The 17,925-nt window shown below is 39.8% G+C and overlaps 1 protein-coding gene across 2 annotated transcripts; it reads right to left on the bottom strand.

Moving 5' to 3' along the window:
• Positions 1–371: 371 nt before the first annotated feature.
• On the bottom strand, positions 372–14,466 carry LOC114450992 (urea transporter 1). 2 transcript variants are annotated; one of them, XM_028429486.1, is made up of 8 exons: positions 14,200–14,466; positions 13,671–13,860; positions 13,083–13,211; positions 12,818–13,007; positions 9,511–9,658; positions 2,647–2,781; positions 1,467–1,516; positions 372–1,104 (listed from the first exon to the last, which is right to left on the bottom strand). In XM_028429486.1, the coding sequence occupies exons 1-8, from the start codon at positions 14,324–14,326 to the stop codon at positions 922–924; spliced, it is 1,152 nt and encodes a 383-aa protein (XP_028285287.1). In that variant the 5' UTR covers positions 14,327–14,466; the 3' UTR covers positions 372–921. The 2 variants fall into 2 exon arrangements, with proteins under 2 accessions (XP_028285287.1, XP_028285288.1); XM_028429487.1 differs by lacking the exon at positions 2,647–2,781.
• Between the last annotated feature and the right edge of the window lie 3,459 nt (positions 14,467–17,925).

The following is a 17,925-nucleotide window of genomic DNA, read 5'->3' on the forward strand; positions in this document are numbered from 1 at the left end:
CACAATCCTGCTAAAAGAAGCACAACAGCACTCACAGTCAAACTGAAAGTATACAGAACTATGAATGTTCATTTTTTTGTAATGCAGCTTAAAAAGACACAACTACTGTTTGTGCAAGTATTTTTACTTTTTTTTTTTTACTATTATGCTCAATCAATCACAGACTGAAAGGCACTTTTGTATGTTTCTTCTTGTTACCAAGTTCATCACCATTGTCTCTGTGGTAATGATACGGATGTGTATAATAAAAGTACCAAACTAGAAATGCATGAAAGAAAAAAAATCTTTAGAAAAAGGTCACCACTTCACCTGTATGAGATAAAATGTTTTAAATTTGTGACACTATGTTGATCTAATTTAAAGTTGCGTGTTGTATGTAGGCGTGTGTGTGGGAAGAGGAGTGGTGACATGAAAAACACAGGCAACATGAAGCACTGTGATAAAAGAAAGTCTAATGATTATTAATAATAACAGTTGCCTTTAAATCCAGGCCTAAACAGCTGACTGTGTTCATAAAAACACCACCTGTGTCAATGTCTCACTGTCTGCCTGCATCAAGCTTCATGTACAGTGTTTACACTGAATTTCAGTGGAGTGCTAGTATGCCTATGCAGGGTAATGCAGGAGTTTAAAAAATTACAGTAAAATTCAGTCTGTCATTTAATGTCAATTTAAAAACTGATTTTATTGACTGGTTGATTTTCATGCTTATTAAAAGATGTTTTCTTTCCCTTTACATTGTATGGTTCTTTTTCCGTATTGTGGTGTACTGAAAATTTGACACTATTAAAAAAAAATGTCTGGATTTCAATATTGAGATGTTCATCTGAAAATGCATATATATTTAGTCCAGTCCATCCTATTCAGAAGCTGAGAGTATAATACACACCGTGTGTGTGTGTATGTTTGAGTATTCTCACTCTACACATCTGTGCTCTCCCTTTCTGCAGTGTTCCCAGCTTCCCATTGGTTGCGGGAGCGCAGGTTGTGCTCGGGGGCCTTCACTTGACCAATAGGGATGCGGTACGCTGTTAAACTGCCACTTAGCAACAACATCAGTGTGGATACTAGAGTCGCTGCCCAGCTGCATGCTGGGAGACCCACCTAGGCAGAACAAGAGAGAGAGAAACAGAGATTTTTAATATTGAAGAAGAGGGAGAAGAGGATGAGACAAAAACTCTGTTCATGGTGCAGCATTATCTTCAATCATGTCATCAAGTTTTACCATTGTTGGGAGGTGGGATTTAGCTTGCATAACATTTTGAAGCAAATCTATCGAGTTATTGGATGGTTAAACAACTGAAGGATGACTCAACAAAAGTTTTTGGCCTAATGTAGAAGGAGTTGTTATACAGATGTAATTGCTTACACATGCACCTTTAGGTGATTATGTAAAAAATGAGTCACTAACTATTTTAGCCTATGCATTAAACTATGGAGGAAAAAAGATTTCTGTGTGTACTCACAGTTCCCATCAGATTGCTCAGGGCGATGTCAGCATATGCAGAAAGGAAGGCTGCAGGCAGAAGAGAACAGAATAGGCTAAATATATCCTGCGCATGTTCACCCTCCATCTTGGTCCAGTCTGCTAATGCACATACTGCACAGTGCCAGTTGGCTGCACTATCTCCCGATAGTAGATACACTGGAAGCTCCAATGAAGAGCAATTTACCTGATGAGAGCAGATTAGCTCCTGCCAAACTGGTCAGGTCTAATGTCTCCATGGTGGATTGTGTTTCTGTGCTCATGAGTGAAAGATGGAATAGGGAAGAGAGTCTAAATAGATCAATTAGATCAGGCTTAGATTGTCTGATTACAATGACACGGTTACCATTTGTATGTAATTAAAGCCATTCGGCACAGAGGAAGGTAATTAAAAAGCGATGCAATAGTTTTAAATGTGCAGATAAAAAACAAAGCAGGATATACTATGAAAGCAATGAGGAAATAAATACAGAAGCAATGGTCTTGCATGATATGAGGAGAAGGCTGATTTAGCTGTTTTGAATTTACAGACTCATTACTCTGGAAGCAGCTGGCATCCCCATTTATGAAATAGAGCCCTCCCTCTCCCTAATAAGACACGATTCTGGTTCAGCATCTAATTGATTTAGCAGATGACTAATGGGAGGTGCAGTGAATGAGTAGGCAACATCCTGGTGAACCAAAGGACCCACACTTTCATACAAGCAGGTGCCCATGATAATCTTGTGTAAACTGTTTAATAAAAACAACAATGTTGACCAAACTGACCAATCATATGCTACCATCTGATATACAGGATACATGCTTCAGCATTATGGGAAGAGACATTGGATTACTCATCTGACAGAAGGAAAACATTGTAACCAATGGAATAAGTGGGGAGAAAAAAAACTCGTTTTGTTGGCCCCTAGTGGCTGAGTACATTAACAACTATAATATTGTGTACGTGCAAATAAAAATATATTGAATTTTTATTGAATTACAGTATTAAAGTCCAACAGTTTTATAATAAATGTACTAATGAACAAACATTAGCTATTACACATACTGAATTATGAATAATAAATTTGTACTTTGTGTTTTAAATCATGTGTTATATAACTGTCATGAGACAACAGATAAAAAAACAGCATCTGTAAATGTGTGTGTGTTTTTGTCACCACTAGCAATAGCAAAGAGGTGGGTCCTCCAGCTGAAAGTGAAGAAGAGTCCTCCGACAGCCATGCAGCCCAGAGCGCCATTAAACCCCAACAGACCTGAGTACAAGGACTCATGACGCACAGCCACAGATAAACCTGCCAGACACACACATAATTCTTTACAAGCCTGAGTGGAAAAAAAACAACAACAACTGAGTCAGAGTTGTTGGCAGATCTGGGAATAAAATGAGCAGAAACAACAGCAGCAGCATTAACAACACACACTGTCTTGTACAATCTGCAGTACTAAACTTGCACATGTGGTGGTACTACATGCACACAGTTGAGTGGTTGCCTTGTGTAATATTTGATTTGTGTGTAACCTAATAGGAAAATTCTTGATTTTTCTTTTCTGTACTCCCATATTTACACAGTAGAAAAGAGAACTAGTCCAGTATGGAGAATATTGAAAAGACCTATTCAATCATCACTAATTTGGCTGCTGTGTGTCCTGTATTCATGATTTTTTCGAGCTGGATAGGACCATCTGTGTTCAGCCGTAATTGTGTCTTGGTGAGGGCAGCCAGGCCAAAGAGAAATGCTGACAGTGAAGCTGCCTGTCTCCCCTTTTTATGCTGGAGCTGCCCCTCGAAATAAATGGTCTCTTACTGTAATAAGTCGGTATGAGCAAGAAGAAGGACGGATGTGGGAGAGATCAACTACACAGAACACATTTTATGTACAAATGCCACTTTTATTTGTACAATAATGGCATTTATTTGTACACTAAATGCAATAATTTACCTTACAATTCTATTTTTCTGTCCTTTATTATTCAGCCTCTGGGTGGTACTGCCGTGTGCAGTGAGTTTTGGGTCAGACCCTACCTCTGCCTCACGTCCATAAAAGACAAGCACCAGACTGCGGTGCTCAGACTAAAAGCAGACCATACGGGGGGTCATGCTGACCCAGATAAATCTCAGCGAGACCAAAAGCATTGACATTTTCCCTGCTGGCCTTCAGAACAGCTGCACTATCAACCCACACACGTGAGGGCGAATAACAACAAAAATGATGTCACGAAGAGTGTGGCCACTGAGTTCAGTACAGGAAAAATAATTGTTGTTATTTACATGAAAAAAAAGGTTAAACACAGTAGCTGTCTTAGGAAAGGTGAATGAAATACTGGTTTATGGCCAGTTGGGATGCTGTTACCATGGTGGAGAGGCTTGGGAAAGTTTGCCATGATCTTTACATAAAACAAAAGTAAAGTAATTATCTGTGAAACAACATGTGCCCAACACAGAGCAGGAAGAGAGTGACAGCCAGCCAATACTCCGCGCAGGGTCCACCCAGAGGATTGGCTGATGTTTTTAGCATTTTATAGCTCCCACAGATGATTAATATTCTTTGTTTTAATGCGAAACTGCCGAACTAATCGGTTGCTATCGGGTTATAAAGAGAAGTTACACTAATTTAACAAAAGGTGCATCAGAAGGAACTCTCCTACCCTACCTTTAATCCATTTGAAATGGTATAATAAATGACTTAATTTGCATTGGTTGCATGTTTACACCCCTCATTTATCCAAACACAAAGGCCCATTATTAATATAATGCAGCTCATTACATCAGCAGCATGCTATTGTTTGCCTATTATGATGTCATTACATATTAAATTATTCATCTAAGTATTGGAAGACAAAACATTCTATGAAAAGTTGCAGATTAATAGTTAGGGCACCATTAAATAATCAATGTTCAGTGAATGGTAATTCATCACACAGCGAGTGAGGAAATGTCAAGAGAGAAGCAAAGTGATTAAGATACAATATATGGGAACCATGAGGGTAAGTTTATAAGCAGACTATTCAATCTCCAAGAGCCATTATTAATGATTAACACACTGTTAGAATCTACACCTCACTGTAACAATGCCCTTAAAAACTGCACAGTATGCTAATTCATGTTACATTTGTGTATTTTTGCAGGTTGCTGCACACAAAGAGAGGACCCTGAGAGACAAGTGTTATAACTGTCAACTGTTTTTATATATGGGAGCATGAACTCTGCAGTAGACACTGTGTATTTTTACCCGAGTAATTTCATAAAATATTACTGAATGCTGTCTGCAGACGTGCGACCTTCCTACTCTCCATTTGCTCTCAGTATTTATTATTTATGCACATGTGCACAAGGCCAAATGTGCTGTAGGGTGGCATGCTAACATGTGACGATACTGACAGTAGCATTATTGATCACATCTGGATTTTAGGATGCCTAACATAAAGACAGGATGCATTACAGCAGTGTAAAGTGCAGCTGCAGCACATACCTTCCCTGTATTAACACAGCAGGATTTTGTGAGAGAACCATACATTTTCAATCTGTAGATAAATAACCCTGAGGCTGTGCTATGATTGATTTCCTTATTCTCTGGCACTGGGAGCTGCAGTTTAGTAGTCTGGTAATGAAGCAGACTGACCACACCCCTGTGCTGCCTCCTCACTCTGTATGTCTCCTGTATTACTCTCATCCAGTCTCCCTCTTCTCTGTTTTTTTCTCCTCTTACAGCCACATCCTCCTGCAGTTGTTTTTTCAAATGCTCCTTCTGCACCCATCTCTACCTCATTCCACAATAGATTATCTGCCTCACCACCTCTCTGTTCATTCTGAGTTCTTCTCTCTCTCTCTCAGTACTTCCCTTGTTACGCTTATTCCTTATGAAATCAGGGGGTCATTCAAGACTAATGACGGTGTGGGAACAAGCCCCCAGATGATACTAACATTTTCCATATCTGTGAGTGTGCGTCCTCTGTGTTTTGTTATGTATGCTAATAGAATGAGTCAGAGTGTTCTTATCAAATCAAGACAGATGCCTCTCCTCCCCACCTGCCTGCATCTTACCACGACGACCATCTGCAGACTGAATGGAGGTCTCTGAAATCAACTGTACCTAATGCCTTGTTGTTCTGGCTTAGTGCATCATGGCTAACTTTGCATTTTGGCCTTTGCTCTTCATTCAGCCGTTGAATCCATCACAGTGTCCTTTGATGCCTTTAAATAGGGGAAAACTGTTTATGGGTGCTGCTCTGTAAGTAGGCTAATTTGTTAACACTGTCCAGGTAACAGCAGGAACTGTTTATACATGCAGTGTTTTACTGCTACAGCTATCTACTGAAAGTGTTATTAGTCTCTGATCCTTTTCCATTTGTCCCACTTTCTTGGGACATCTCTTCGTTTGAAAATGCATATATACTAATAAAAGTCATTTTTGCAAGTTACATTTAATCTTTTTTAAACCTCGTATAAACAATAACAATAACTGAAAGTATAATATATTAAAGTGAGGCATCATCACTAGTAATGTGTAGCCCTCAGTCAATAACAGTGTGAGGACAGGGCTTAATAAAGTCAGCATAGTGTGTTATTTGTCTGTCCGTCTTTCTCTCCTCTGCTCTGTGCTTTGTCATGGCTGTATAAAAAGCTCTAGGTCCGTGCGTCGGTTTGACCGATGACTGGGCTGTGCTGCACAGACAAGCAGAGAAGAGGAGCAACTGAGGACAGGGTTAAGTGTACTCTTCAGCTGCACTCCAACAAAATTAGGCAACGTGGCAGCTTGCAAAGATATGAATGTCTTTTTTTATTTCTCTCTTTCACTGCTTTGTTCTCACTAATGCACCGCCCTCCTATTATTTGCCCTCTAGCTTGCTTGAAACCTGCTGCTCCCTCTCAGTCTCTCTCAGCCACAGAGGGGATTTATATACACACGAAAACTCTTCCTATAAAATCTAATTAATGAAACAAGTGCTACAAACATGAGGCTGGCTACAAAAGTGAGCCAGTCCCAATAGACCCACATCTCTGGTGCCATTCTCCGACCAAGAAAGTTTCTAAACAGACAGCTGAAATGGCTCAGCCCAGTGAATTACAGTAAATACTACATTCATGCCCAACTCTGTGTATCGACAGTTCATCTTCTTGAAGCATCTTATGTAACACTCAAGAGGTTTGAACAGTTTTGAAAAAAACTTTAACCAACAGCTATAAGAAAATTGCAAAAGTGTGCGTGAGCTCTTACCATGCCCTCTCTAAATGCCTTCTAAAGAGGAGATGGCACAAGCATCCCTAAATATTACAACATTATCATGTAGTAAAGGTCTTTAAAAAGCTCCTTGTTTTTTAGTCAAATAAATGTATTCACTGAACCCCAGTTGACTTCTCAAACTGCCTCACTTCCTTTTACCTTCAGGATTTGATTCTTCTTTGAAGCATTTCTCAATTATTCTGTTAGGATATGAATGCAGCAGGAGGTAGACAGGCTCTGGCCTACATACAGCCCCTGAGCTCCTCCTCTGGAAACCCCTCATGGGAATAGTTTACACCACAATGGTTTGAGTGACAGGTCTATATCTATATCTGTCATTTTTGCTGATGAGGTCATTACACACAGAAAGGTACCGTGATTCTAAATCCCTGTCATCATCACATTTATTGTCTGTCAAACTTTCTCAAAAACTAAAGGCCTTTGATATTAAACATAAGCCGGCACCATGACCATGACTGCCTCATGCACTCACACACACAGGGTCTCCTTTTTCTCTTTCTTTCTTCTCTTTTTGCTGCATTTATAACCATCTTTCTCTTATGTCGCTTTTTAAATATATGCTCCATCCTTTGTTTCCCCCCTTAAACTCTTTATCCCCTTTCTGTCTTTTCAATCTCCATCTGTCACTTGCTTCACTTGATGCCTCTCTTCCTCTCTGCTTCTCTGTCAGGCAGGATTAAGTTTTGAATCTGACCTTGCAGCACTTGTTTACATTCTTAGCCCTCTCAGCTCCACAGCTTGTGGCTTATGTGTGTAGGATGACATTTACATATATTCATGGCAGGCAGTTCACCAAACTCAGCAGTCTCTAACAACAGATAATTAGTTATCATCATCACATTCTTTTGAAGTTTAGCCTAACAACAAACAGCACCACTTTCAGGATCATATTTAGGACACCGCATGCATTTTCTTTCCAAAACCCTCAGCCCTGAAATACAAATCCATGAAGGATTTGTTGCCATTTAAAGTACAGTGTAAGCCATCAGAAATTCATATAAACATCTTAAATTATTATCCAGAAAAGAAGGACTGTCTGCTGGATGAGCTACTAATGACTGTATTTTGGTATTTAAAAAAAAGCAATGAAACCGTAAGGACGAGAGAAAGTGCAAATGACAGCAACAGACACTGTGACATTTTGCTTGTATGCATTTAGCTACTGTGCTCCAGCAGGAGGTTTCCTCCTGGCTCTGTTGCCTACACAAGCTCATTACAGTCACATCTCTTTGATTACTTTCTTCTCACACTGCAATTTTTATTGCAGTGTGTGCCTTCCACTGTTAGCATCTGTCCACTCTTTGCGTGTACTCTATGTACAGGCTTACTCCCACTTCTCTGTTTTTTTTTTTTGTACAGTATGACTCATAGTTACAAACACACATAAACACACAAATGAACACATACACACCAAGTATTTAAGGACACTGTATGGAACTTATTGAAGCGAAAGAAAATGCATAGCATTTCCTATCTTTGATTAGAGTCACAGTGTGGCAGATGTAAAAGGCATTATACAGCCACAGGCCTGTTTGTTTGCGTATAAGCCAGCAGTGTTATTGCTTTAATTGCTTTGTGTTTCATGTAGCTGTGGAGGACAGAATGCTCCTGTCGCCACTGTTTTATATTTATTCATCTGTTGGTGACATTCCATCTTATTGCCAAAGGGATTCATAAACCTTACCTGACTCTGATCTTGTTAAAATGTATTGTAATTTAACATTTACCCTGCAGACACCTCCACCTACAATCTATTTGGGTTGTGAGTGATGGTTTCATAAATGGAAGTTTTAATATGTCACCTAAGTCACAAGTTTATGATGCTGCATTATGCTACTGGTACAGTGAATTGTGTAACTATGAGTGCAGAGCATAGTTTCGGCGACCAATCATCCATGGTAACAAATATATAGGCTTAAAAAGCTTTCAGCATCTCTGTGAGCTTTAAGCTTGTAGATTTATGCTAAAACACCATTTGCTGCACTGTTTTATGAGCCCTCACTGTTCTGCATGCAAGGCACAAAAGGTAGAACAGCAGAGCATTTTTTTGCATCTCTGAGATGAAGTAGAATTGAAGAAGAATTGAAACGAGGTACACAAAAATACGCAAAAAAAAAACGCACCGATTTCAAACATCTGTATGATCATTCAATCTTAACACCATGTGTCCACAGCACATAACGGATGGATTCTGAAGTTTGGAAAATCTCAGCATGTTAGAGCAGGCCTTGTGGAGTCTCTCTCTCTCCCCCTGCTTTCTGTCAAAACCTATGATGCAAAGTTTACCACACATGTCCTCATCCAAGCTTTACATTTCTGACTTCATGCTTCAAATGTTGTCTTAGGCTTAGCAAAGACAATCTAGAGTCACCGAGAACATTATTGCATGTGTCAGATTCTGAAAATGGTATATCTGCCTCTAATGTGTAATAAGAGTTCTCCCTGTGTCTGTGTGGGTTTTCTCTGGGGCTCCGGCTTCCTCCCACGTACTAAAGATGTGCTTGGTAGGTCAATTGGTGACTCTAAATTGCCCGTAGGTGTGAGTTTGAGTGTGAACGGTTGTCTGTCTGTGCATGTTGCCCTGCAATGGACTGGTGACCTGTCCAGGGTGTACCCCGCCTCTCATCTATAAATAGCTGGGACAGGCTCCAGCCCCCTGTAACCTTGCACTGCCGGACGAAGCGGTTTAGGATGATGGATGGATGAAAGGATGTTTAACAAGGCCCATTGTGTATTACTCTCACACGCTGACACATGAACATACAAATTAAGGCTCACCAGCCAAAGCTCCAACTGCTGATCCTAACAGAGCATGGACAGCCAACAGGGGGGAGTAAAGCAGAACAGCTCCCAGGATGAGAAAGGAGGGCCCCAGGGATCCACAGGCAAAGATCTGACCTACACCAAGAGGTATGCCACGTATCACCTGAGGACGAAGACAAATCAGACGATTTATAGAAGATTGTACATAATGTGAATTAGAAAAAATGGAAACATTCTTATATACACATACTATGTCATTTATACTTTCTTCGCAGTCTAAAAAAGCTTCTTTTCTCCCACTCAACCACACACAAATGTGCTGCATTCCCAACAGTCAGTGCAGAAGTGAAGAGTTTCCATGGTGACGTGATGGGTGCACCTGCCTGTCGCTGATATTTACAAGTCATGAATGGTCTTTAATTATAGCACTGCCACTGCGTGCACTCTACCGTGTGTGTACACGTTGTGTGGATGCATGTGTAAGATTAAATATGCTGTCATGAAAATGCAGCCAGAGCGCCGTTCTCAGCAGAGTGACTGAGGCTGTAGACATTAAATATAAATAGGACCGACGTCATCGCCATCTCTGGAGAGAACCAGATGAGAGGAGGAGACGGAAGGAAGAAATGGAGATGGGTGGAGGAAAAGGAAGGAAGAGAACACTAGAAAATAAAAAAATAGAGGTGGAGGAAAGAATAAAAGGGAATGTAAAGGAGGATGAGATTCACAGGTTATTGTTATTGTTTATACGAGGATCACAGACACCATAACAAATATCTATATCTATCTATGGAGTATGGTAACATCATTGTTTATTGTAAAGTGTACTATAAGGACAGGGAGTTAAAGAAAGAAGTGGGAGGAGGAAGATTTTCATGAGCAGAGCAGAGAAACAGAGATATAAAAAAGAAGGACTTAGAGTTTTTAGATCTCTCAAGTATCAGACCAAAGGGAATTTATGAAATGAAAGAGGAAACATTAAGGAGAGACACACATATGGAGGGAAACTAGAAGCAAATTAACAGGAATATGTGGAAAATTAAAAGGGCAGGAGGGAAGAGGAAAGAGGAAGAGACTAAAGAATTATACAGAGAGAAATAATAATAATAATATAGAGGAGCTGAAACGTGTGGAAAGTAATAACCTGAGGGGACACACTGTGCTACAGGGCGTGATGCTTTGTAATAGAATCGTGTGTAACTCTTGACTCTATATTCAGGGCACCTAGCAGCGCTGAGAGGGTTTACTCAGCGTAGCTAATCTAGTTTAGAAGTCAGTCAGTTTGCAGATTATCATATGCAGACACATACACAGCTCTGTGCCACATAAATATAACTACTTCATTTGGAAATCATAGCCATGAGACCCACTCACAGGTCTAGTTAGGTCATGTCTCTGCCTTCAGTATGTTGTTTCCAGAGGGTTAGAGTTTGAAGTAACAATGAAGTAAGATAACCAAATAAATCCAAGTCTGATATGCGGGGTTGTTGCCTTTTAACTTTTCCCTAGTCTTCTCAAACTCCTGGCAAATATAATTTGCTATTTCACTGCTTGTTGGTTGCAACACAGCTGAAGTGGCTTTATCAAACCATTTCCTTTCAAAACATCTGTAGAGAAGCATAATGAGAGGAGACCTGTCAGTGCCGCTGTCACTCAAAATGCAATTAGCTGAATAATTGTACTTTAGAGGGGATTGCCAAATTTGCACAATGAACATGCATATTTAGAATTTCTGCCCATGTACATGCAAAAACATTTAACACAATTAACTGGCACATACTGTCAAACTCTGATACATAACCACACATGCTCAAGTAATCATTATGTACATTCATTACAAAGCTTTTCTGATTCAGATCACATCATCTGTTCTGACCATGTCCAAACAAACGCACGCATATTAAAATTCCATCGCTCTTCCAGCATGCATGATCAAACGCCAAGTGCAGCAGCTGGTGACAGCCAGAATTATTGTGAGAAGCAGTTCAAGGTAAGTGCATTTCATGTGAATTCACAAGCTGAAGAAAACTATTTATATACACTCAGCTAGGAATTCAGAAAAGGAATTTCAGGTCGGGTATTTGCCATTTTCACCCTGATTTTGCCAAACTGACAGCTGAATCCCCAAATCACCTTAAACTTTTACATCTTAGAAATCTGACTGCCATCTATCCCAACTATCATAGCCTCAGATTTGTGTCATCTATAAAAGCCTAACATAATCTCATAACCTCATTAATTTGCACTGAAATCTTGACCTACACCAGACATTCAATTACCCAGAGCTGTGTGGTGAAACAAATTTGGGTTGATTATAATTTCCAAACAGGAGCTCCACCATGACTGTTGCTAAGTAACCGGTGATTCATTGCTGGCTGATGTTATGCATATTGTGCTCTTAGCAGTTACTTCTTCACAGGAGACCAGAATGCACCACGGCAGCTGCACTGAGGATAACTGCGGTCTCCTTTCAAAGTAGTTGTTCTATGCTGATAGTCATCTTTGTGACTAGAATTAGCTGCACTGATTCCTATCATGTGACTTGATGAGCTTCTTCTGTCTATCGCATGCAGAATCAATGTAAAACATGATTATATTTTATAAGAATTTTGGTTATCAATAGATACAAATGGGTTCACACTGTGCAGTTCTTTGTGAAAACTGTGTGTACTATTTTCAACTGCTGCACTAGCAAATGAAATGGAAATGGAAATTCATGAAAAAAAGCTCTCAGCCCTTGCCAGCCTATTTTGGCTGCTTAATACGAACCCTTCTGGAATATCTTGGATGTATATATCAGTTCCTCTCGGAAGCTGCACAGGACTCAAACTACCATAAAACTTTCAGTATGTGTGGAGAACTGTTAAGTGTGTCTGGCCTTCAATCCTCTTTTTCAGGATTTGCTCATCTGCGTTTTGACACATTGATCCAAGACTAAGAGCAGGATTACTGCTTGTCCTTTACACCAGTGGACACACTAATACACCAATATAAGAAGCACTACTGAAAATGGGTTCTATTTATAGTAACATTATATAACATAATATTATATATATATATATATATATATATATATATATATATATATATATATATATATATATATATATATATATATATATATATATATATATGATGCATTTGTTTGAGTAAAAAAGTCCTTTAAGTTTTAAAAAAGGGAAATTCTAAAAGTCTAAATTCTGACATAGTGGAGATTCCTCAAGATCTTCATAACTTTTTATCTTTTCAACTAAGTTCAGCTTTATAAACAAATCACCAATTCAGCAGCATCCCCTTTTATTTAGACAAAAAAAACACTTACCTCTAATGCAATCAGCTCTGTGCCATTGGGCTCCAACGCCCCTGGTAGTGTGGCTGCATGGTGTGGAAAATACGGGTTGTGTGGGCCAGTACAAAGGAGGTAGAGGATGATGACAATGTTAAAGGGGAACACAGCAGCAGGCAAGTCCCAACGATCCAACCAAGAGGTGAGCCCGCTGAACAGAATGACGCTATAGAAAAGAGAGTGGATAGCATTTTACACATGCTTAATTTCTTATGTTTTAAGTAGTATGCGTTTGCTATACCATGTAGCTGAGCCCAGGCAGACAGGCAGCAGCAGCCACCAGTACCAGTCACCAGCAGCGCTAAACACGCCCATCAGCAGAGACACCAGCATGCCATTAAAACCATGAAGACCTGCTGCCACCTCGTTACTACAACCAAACAAAACAGGAAGACTCACAACATGTCACAAAATGTTAGTATCACACTCATGCATTAAACTAAACTAAACTAAAATAAAATACATTAGCATACCAGTAGCTTTTTATTTGTTCCAGTGAAAAAAACTGTTGACCCTAGGGTCAAAAGGGTTTTAAATTTATTCAGCGTGTCAAACTTGAAAATGTTATGAGCTCCAGTTTGACTAAAATTATTTTTAATTCTTACACTGTTTTTCACTGTGTGACATAAATATTGAGACAAGGATTAAGCTGTGAGGTTTGGGATAGTTAAAGAGTCACAGAGCTGCTCATAGATTTAGGAACATATACCAGCAATTATTCACCTAACTATTTGAGACAAGCACGTCAAAGGACAATGTGGAATTTTTCAGTTGGATCTCCAATACTTTCTCAGCAATTTAAAGTCCATGTAAATGTATTTTACTTCACCTGTCTTGTCCCATGATAACAGCTGTAAGCGTAGAGGCCAGTAGTCCCAGAGTTCCCAGCAGGCACTGCCACGGGGAAGCCCAGTACAGTGCAGCCAGGATGAGAGCACCACTCAGCGGGTTGTTGGCTAGAATCACCCTGGTCACCCCTCTCAGGCCCCACACCCCCAGCTGCAGCACAAACAGCTTGTCTGAGGACACAGAAGAAAAACACAGTCCATGAAAACAGCACTCCACAGATGTTGTTAACTAAGGAAGCAAACTGCAGCGCAAAACTTATTTCTCAGTTGGACTTCTTGATGCCAATTCAGGGTTTTGTAAAAGAGTCGGAATAGGATTTTAATGATGATTATGTTTTTGGTCGGATGAAGAGCGCACCGTGGGAGTTGTATAATGATTACATCTGCGTATTTTAATAGTGAAGTAGGCATTTCTGAGTCATTTTTTATGACTGGTAATTTAACACTTGCTTCCAGTGTTTGGAAAAAAGTTTTGTAATTAATCACATTATGAATCAAGTATTTTCCTACCCTGCATGTACTTATCCAAATGCTCCATGTCTCCAGTGCACAACAGCAGAGTTTTCAACAAACACCGGCTGAAGCTGGCATGACTCCTGCTGGCCTCCACCACCTCTGATTTGGTTTCTATCCACATCCGTGCAGATGCTGGCCTCCACCACTACAAATCTAATAAATATTTAGTGAGTGCTAAAGTGCTAAAACTTGTTTTTTTGTTCTTTTCACTCCTGTTGCTTCTCTCTCTCCTTCCTCCTGGATCAACCCGTCTCCTCCTCCTCTCCCTCTTCCCTCTCCAGTGAGGTTTAAGGGGGTGACTTATAAACTGGTGGGTAATGTATTCACTCAGCGTTTGAGTCCCAGTGAAGAACAAAGTCCAGCACCATCAGCACTAATCAAGAAAAGGAAGTCCCTCAGTCCTGCTGTTTTCACATTTCACAATCCCTCTGTTCCTCCTGCCTCTTTTTCTCTTGTCAATGTCACATTTTGTCACCTACTGTTTGTCCACCTCATCCACTTTTTATGGTACCGAGTGTATGAATGTGTGTCTTTCCTCCGTGTGAAAAGCCATTAGTGGTCGTTTTGTTATCTTAAGTTTTTCCAAACAGTGTAATGTATAATTCAGATAACTTCTCCGAGACACAGCTGACACAGTTTCGTCTGAAACATCTTAAGACTCTTACTTTACATTTGACTTCAGCTTTAACAAGCACAGCCTCTAAAAAGGTTGTTTCTTGTGTTTTGTTTCCACTTTTAGAACAGCTGGGAGCACTTTGAGTTCAGAGAAAGGTGTATGGAGGTGTTTATGTGCACCATACCTGTAAATCTACCTCCTGTGGTCACCCTTCTCCAGTTTTGTAGACAGCAGACTAAAAGGCCTGAATAAAAATGCTTCCACTTGATAAACAGACAAATGGGACTTGTGTGTGTGCATGTATGGGCATCGGTGCGCATCCATTAGCAGGCCCAAAGTGCAGCAAGTGAAAGCAATCACAGCATGTTGGATACCATCGAAAAAGATCATCTTTACACTCCATCTGAGGCAGAAAAGCAGGGATTTAAAAGTGGTGCCATTCACATACCCCTGACAGCTCATCCCTTTCTATCTTGCTTCCTCCATCTTCCTCGCTCTATCCATTTTTATTTGCTGCAAAAATTACATCTGCCTCCCTCTGCCCATCTCTGCTCCTTGGTTCATTCCATCAATCACCGACTATAAAGCTGAAGAAAAGGTTCACACACCAGAGTGGGCAGTAATGAGAAGAAGAGATGCAGACAAACATTGGAAGGTAGCATTCTGACCAATAAATCTATTTTTAATACAATAAACACATATGCATGCAGCTGCTAATAGGCTTTACATTAGGGCCACAGTGTTCAATATTAATTATGTCTGCTGGTTCCTCTCATTCTAACACAGCCCACTGATGACATCAACATAACACACTGCAGAAGGTGGAGCCATACAGTGGACAGTTTGGGCTTAGCTACACTAATGGGTCACAGGTGTGTTGTACAGTAACTAAATACTGACCTCTTTGATGCAACCTGACAACAAGACCTTTGCTTTTGCTCTATAGTAAATGTCACCACAATTGGTTTTCACCTATTGCTGACTGCCTGTAAGAACTGCACAATGTGTGACGCTTGTGCACTCATTTTAAAATGCAAATTATGCAAGCCAAAACAATGTATTTCTACAGTCTAATGTCTCTTTTAGTGCAACAATGAGAATTACAATGCATTTTCTGTCATTTATAGCACATCAAACTCCACCAATTGCAAACCATTGCAGAGGCATCAGAAATGATTCTGAACATCAAATGTGTTAGTAATCCCGGGTTTAAATAAAAAAACAAGATAACAATCAAATCTAATGTGAGCGTTCACAGAAAACTCCCCAAAGGTAATAAAATATCTGATTACTGAAGTGGCTGAAAGACTCCAATCTCCAAAGCAAATGAAGCATGCAGCCCTGATACCATCACAAATTAGGTGCTGAAAATACAGCCCGCCTGGACTTCAAGATGGAATTTTCACACATGCTACTTAGCATCAAAGTGTTTCCAGGAGCCAGAACTGAGGAGCTAATCTTCCTATATAAACAGTGAATAACTAAATTCACACAGAAGATTGTCTGGGTGTGACTGGGGAGCACACGTCACTCTTAATTGTGAGGCGAAGTGATGGGTAAGGAGAGGAGAAAATGAGCAGTGCTGTTTCCATGGAGATTGGCAATATTCTCACTGTTCTTTTTCTACCTTTCTTTCTCTGTTTGTGTGTGTGTGTGAGATTCTACTTAATTTTGCCACTTTAGCTAAACATGATACTTGATAATTTAATCAGTTTCCCAAACCTCTTTAGAGGCTTCAATGTGAACTGATGGAAAACACCCAAAACACTAAAATAGCAAAATTTTGGACTCTAGCTACCAATTAGAGTAAAAACAGCCTCCCTGTCTGAAAAAAGGTGTATTACTGTTATACTGCAGCAAATATTGTCAAGAAAGAGTGAAATTACTCACAAAATGCTAAACATAATTAAGAAGATTACATATTTACTAGAAAAGATCAATATCTCCTAAAATGGGGTGCAAAAAGTAAACACTTCAAATGTGAAGTTGAGAGTCAGCATTTTAACTTCAAATCCAATGTGATCCACTGCTTTGTTAACACAACAAATTGCTCATTATCCAAACACCCTTAGACACCACTGCAGATTTGTTCTCCCACCATTGACAATTTAACTTGTAGGAAATGCTGACTCTGAAATGTACAAGTACACACACAGACAAAAAGTACAGTTAAGCTGATTCCAGTCTAGCCCAGGGTTTTTATTTCTTTTCTTTGACTTGGCCTGCTGGGATCTGACCGTGACCTGAAGCTGGATCAGGAAGTATAATTTAATTATTTTTTGTCCTGTCTGCAAAGGCAAACATTCAGACCTTCAAGCTGTTATCAGTTTTGCTAAGATTCTGGCCTTTTGATATTTTCAGAATGTACACATAAGGCGCAGCATATTAATTAACATTGACTCGTCAAGCATGAGTATCTCCCCAGTCCTATCAAGGAAAGCACTGGAGAGGAAAGGGGGGCAGGGCAAATTGAAATTCCTTCAGGATTTCTATTTAAGCACATACTGTATGTATAGTAATGCTTTTATGACAAACAGGATGTTGTTAAAACTTACCAGGTTTGTGACCTCACTGTGGCTCTTCCTGGAGACAGTGAAGCTGTTAGCATCCTGCCTGGAAAACATGAATCAGGTGACACAGTGACAGGTGGTACAGTTTTTTTGTATCCTTATTTGAGTTTTTAACAAAATGCACTGAGCTACATTGTTTGTAGAATACTTTAATTTTAAATAGACAGTCTATAGTCTGTTATGTGTCTTAATGTACAATCCGTTAGGTAGGATAGTAAACTTGTGTCTGTAATGAAATCCCAGAAATGTGTGCTTGTAGAGAATTAGTAAATACAACCCAGTTTACACACTTTGAGTAAAGATTGTAAATATAGTTGCTCCCTCTCTAATCCTCTCTCCATGATTGTTACCTTGTTTGGTTCGTACAGAAATGAGGACATCCAAATCTAATCCAATCAAAATAATAGACGACATAAGAGGAACAGGGAAACAACACGGAGGCGGTGAGTGACTGTTGAGCATTTATGACTCATCACCAGAGACCGAGCTGCCTGGCAGGATGCAATACACCAGCTGTGTATTGTGCATTTGACT

This window comes from Parambassis ranga, chromosome 18, assembly GCF_900634625.1.
Source record: "Parambassis ranga chromosome 18, fParRan2.1, whole genome shotgun sequence".
NCBI classification, from domain to species: domain Eukaryota; kingdom Metazoa; phylum Chordata; class Actinopteri; family Ambassidae; genus Parambassis; species Parambassis ranga.

What these genes read in the sequence shown, in the direction of transcription:
- LOC114450992 (XM_028429486.1), bottom strand. Translation starts at nt 14,326, where the DNA reads ATGTGGATAGAAACCAAATCAGAGGTGGTGGAGGCCAGCAGGAGTCAT. An exon ending in TTTGGATAAGTACATGCAGG is followed by an intron (nt 13,861 to 14,199) that starts GTAGGAAAATAC and finishes CTGTGTCCTCAG; the next exon opens with ACAAGCTGTTTGTGCTGCAG. An exon ending in AGCAGTTGGAGCTTTGGCTG is followed by an intron (nt 2,782 to 9,510) that starts GTGAGCCTTAAT and finishes TGTGTCTGGCAG; the next exon opens with GTTTATCTGTGGCTGTGCGT.